General features: G+C 51.0%; 1 protein-coding gene across 1 annotated transcript; it reads right to left on the minus strand.

Moving 5' to 3' along the window:
• Positions 1-641: 641 nt before the first annotated feature.
• On the minus strand, positions 642-3,657 carry ATP5PO (ATP synthase peripheral stalk subunit OSCP). Its single transcript, XM_086764983.1, has 7 exons — positions 3,537-3,657; positions 3,295-3,345; positions 3,092-3,202; positions 2,568-2,697; positions 2,338-2,450; positions 1,120-1,206; positions 642-818 (listed from the first exon to the last, which is right to left on the minus strand). Exons 1-7 carry the CDS (start codon positions 3,564-3,566, stop codon positions 705-707), a joined length of 636 nt encoding a protein of 211 aa, XP_086621109.1. The 5' UTR covers positions 3,567-3,657; the 3' UTR covers positions 642-704.
• Between the last annotated feature and the right edge of the window lie 310 nt (positions 3,658-3,967).

Raw genomic sequence — 3,967 nt, forward strand, 5'->3', positions numbered from 1 at the left:
CAGCACAGAAACTGGACAGTCATAAATCCACATCCAAATGTCAACCAGGAGGCATATACAGCTGGCTACGACAACACTGCCGTAGCGCTCACTGGCTGCGACCCCCTGTCCTGTTCCAGACACTTTTGTACACAGTTTTAAGTTACAGACACCTTAGCCTCTCACTGGTAAGCTTTTAGAGGGGAATTTTAATTTAAGGCATATACAAAACTCTTCAATTATAGAGACATCGAAGTAAAGTGGGCCTGAGATAACATTTGCTGTTGAGACTGCCCTGACGACACGACTGTTTCAACAGCCACTGCTGTGTTTCTGAAAGCATCTACCAGTCGCAGTTCCAGCGTTCACGCCTTCCACACACAGGAATGGCACACACGGCAGCAGGACTGTTGCGGCGCTGCCTGGACAATACCCTGAGCGAGTCTCCTCTGGAGACTGACAGAACTTCAGCAGCAGTGACCTCATCTATCAGCTCCTAGAGCATTATTCTCCACTTCCTTCAGAGCAACGTTCACCTGCACTCAGAGCGAGCTGAGTTTCAAGCTGTGTCATGACACAGTCAGTGAGAACTAAGTGAAACTCACTGCAGCTTCATCGCCTTTCTCCCTATGTTTCTGAATCAAAATACTTTACACAGTCTGTTCAAGAAGTAATTTTATTGTTTCCATCTGACAGGTTTCACTGTGAATGACAAGCACAGCTTGCTAGACAGCCTCTCTCATGATTTTGGTGAGTTTCTGGATCTTTGACCTTGTTGACATGTCCACGTACTTCTCCCCAATATTGACAATCATGCCACCAAGGATTGATGGATCAGTCTAAAGAAGAAAGATTAAACAGAAACTCTATTAGCAAAAATTTGTTAGCCTAGTATACAATTTTAACACCAGTAAAAAAGAAAAAAAAGCTTTACAGAAGAGCCTTTTTTTAAGATAACTTTGGAGTCGCTGTATTACAAATTCAAGATTTTAGTAATTAAAGCATCATCACGTCTACAAGAAAGCAGAGAACTACGTAATACAGCAACTGGATTCAGTAAAGTTATTTTTTTTCAAAGATCAGAGAGATAGAACTTAACATGAACTTGACAAAATTGATTTACAAATCAAAACTCCAGACCTTGGTCTCCAGCTTCAAGACCTCTCCCTTAGCCAAGAATCCACTCAGAGTGCTTTTTAGCTCAGTAAGGCTAGCATCATCCAAGGGCTGAAAAATATGAACAGAAGACAAGGAAAATGAAGGACTTGAAAATATTCAAATGATATAAGGAGAACCCAAATTTTCTATTCAGACTCTTCTGAAGACAGACACTTCCACCAGGAAGGCAGATTAAGCAGCCTTCTTAACAGGAATAACCAAAGGACAGCACCGAAGCAGCACTTGCTTTGTGCCCTCCTAGTTTCATGAAACATTGTGCTATTTGTGCACTTATTCTCAGCAAAAGTTTGAAGCTGACATCTTCAGATGGCACGTGTCAGGAATCCATACTTGCCAAGGCAAGCACTTGATGGAAAGCCTTGTGATCTGCCTCACAGCAGTGTTCAGGCTGTACAAGGAAAAGTTAATTTTGCTGCTTCTAACAGTTGAGATCATCGGTCTGAAAAGTAACACAATTGCACGTAAAGCACTGGGCAGTGACCTAGGACACTGGCAGTGAGCTCCCAGCCCTGCTGCAGGCTTGCAGAATGCTCCTGGCTAAGCACACCTCTCTCCACCACCATGGAAGGACCTGGGCACAAATCCATTAACGAAGAATTTACTGAAGTGCCAGAACCACCGTGCCTCTAGCCTGACATTAAGCTCATCGAGACACCATCTTCCTGCACACAAGCCAGAGTTGCCTGTCTGCTACTTTTGAAAAAGTCTTCCTACAAGTTTCAGAGTTAGCCACTTGTCCTGACTACCGTGAATTAGGTAGGTGCTCCCCATGAACCACAGCACCTAGCACCACAGGCATTCTCAGTCCCATGAGGTACCTGTCTTGCTCTCGCTAATCTGTTAGTTCTGACTTGACCTGCAGGATCCTGATGTCAGAAGTAGTAAGAGGGGCAGTGGTATCTGCAGACCAGGCTGACTTTTATAAGGCACTGGGTTCACATATAGGAAGGAAAGATGTTACCGGTTAAGCTGAAACAGGAGGAACAGGTTTAATTTTTGACCAATCATTGTTTGGTATCAAAAAAACTACTTGCAGAAAGACTTTGATCTTACTAGATGTGAGAGATTTCCTCACTACTCAAACAGTGATACTTAAAGCATAGAGAGCAAAGTTAAGCTAAACTAGTTTGCCTTTTATACCGCTACCTGCTAAGCTCAATCTACAGGTTCCTAACTCACCTGTGCAGTGGTGACTGTGCACAGCACTTCTCCTCGGTACGCACTCATGATCTTCCCAAATGCAGAAACAATGTCTGGAGTGTGACGCAAGCGACCATTTTCAGCAAGCAAATCTGGAAGAGGCAGATGCATTGAAATGGTTTAAAGCACCCACCTGAAGCAGATTTGGTTAGGTAACAATAAAAACAAGTAGCCTCAGATGATTTTTCTGAGGTTAAATGGTTACTCACTCATCAGGTTGACAGTAACAGGGGACATCTTCTCTTTTGCTAAGGCATCATTCACAGCTTTTTGTTTAACTGTGCTCTTGGTGTGAGGGTTCATAACAATACTGGATAGCTTGGGGTCCTTCAAGATAGTCTAAGAGGATATACAAACAACAGAGGTCAAGAGTTTTCCAGGCATCACAAGGCCTAACTGGACTACCCGAAGCAGGCAACGTGATCATTCAGGAAGCAAGAATGAAGGGGTCAGAAGGAGATGGGAAGTGAAACGGTAGCTCCAGATACAGCTCATTTACAGTATGTTTCTTTGAGGGTTGATGCTCCTGCTGCCTCCCGCATCACCTCCAAGCAGCTTAACACTGGGGGCGCGGTGCAAGCGGCAGGCGTACCGTACCGGGCCAGCTGTAAGCGGGGGCCTCGCAGAGTCCAAGAGCTCCACCTCCCTCCTTAACAAGAAGCAGTAGGCGAGCCCCACCGCCCCCAAAAGTCCCTCGCGAGCTTAAGCAAATGCGGTCTGGAGAACGCCTTACCCCGACTCGGCTCAGCTCCTTCTCTATCTGCTCCAGCTTCTTCTGCTTGGTGGCGGCGGAGTACAGCGCGGTGGCATAGCGCCCTTCCAGCCCGTACACCTGGATGGGGGGCTGGGGGCGAGAGACAGGGCGGGCGCTGAGAGTGGCCCCGGGGGAGCCCAGGAGCCGACGGCTGCCCACCCCCTCCCCCCCCCCCCCCTCACCTTGACCAGCTTGGAGACCGGTCTCGCCGCCGACGTGCTCAGCTGCCGCACCTGCGGGGGGAATAACGGCCGGCGTCGGCGCGCGCCTCAGGGGCGGGGGGCGCACGCCGGCGGGGGGGCGAGGGAGGAAGGTTCGAGACCCCCGTGGGAGGCGGGAGAAGGCACACGCGCGACACGCTGTTTCCCGCTCTCTCCCCACCCCCAACACCCTGCGAGGGCCGCCGCCTCTCCCCCAACTTCACCTTCAGGGAGAACCCTGCCACCGCCGCCATCTTTCCCCGGCTGCCGGTCGAGGTCACAGCTGAGCCCGGCCCTCAGGGTGAGGCAGCGCGCAGGCGCGGCGCCGGCCACCGCCCCCTCCAGTCCCGCGCTACCCGCCGTCCTTTCCTGCCGCGGGGCACATTGGGTAAGGTAGTTCCGCAGGGCACCTCCTTCCCGCCGCGCTGCCTCCTGGGGGCTGTAGTTCCTGAGCGCGGGCGGGACCCTCGCCCCGGCGCCTTCCCAGCAGCTTCGCCCGGCTCTGCTGGCAAGTTGAGGCGAAAGCCGAGGCCCAGCCGCTGGGTAAACCCGAGGGGCGAGGCCAGGCCCCGCCAGCGGGCTGCTGCCCACCGGTGCTCCTCCCGTGGGAAACTGCTGCTTGGTGCAGGCCAGGTGGCCTGTGCTTGGCCCACAG

Source organism: Chlamydotis macqueenii, chromosome 1 (genome assembly GCF_036417535.1).
Source record: "Chlamydotis macqueenii isolate bChlMac1 chromosome 1, bChlMac1.mat, whole genome shotgun sequence".
Classification (NCBI taxonomy): Eukaryota; Metazoa; Chordata; class Aves; order Otidiformes; family Otididae; genus Chlamydotis; species Chlamydotis macqueenii.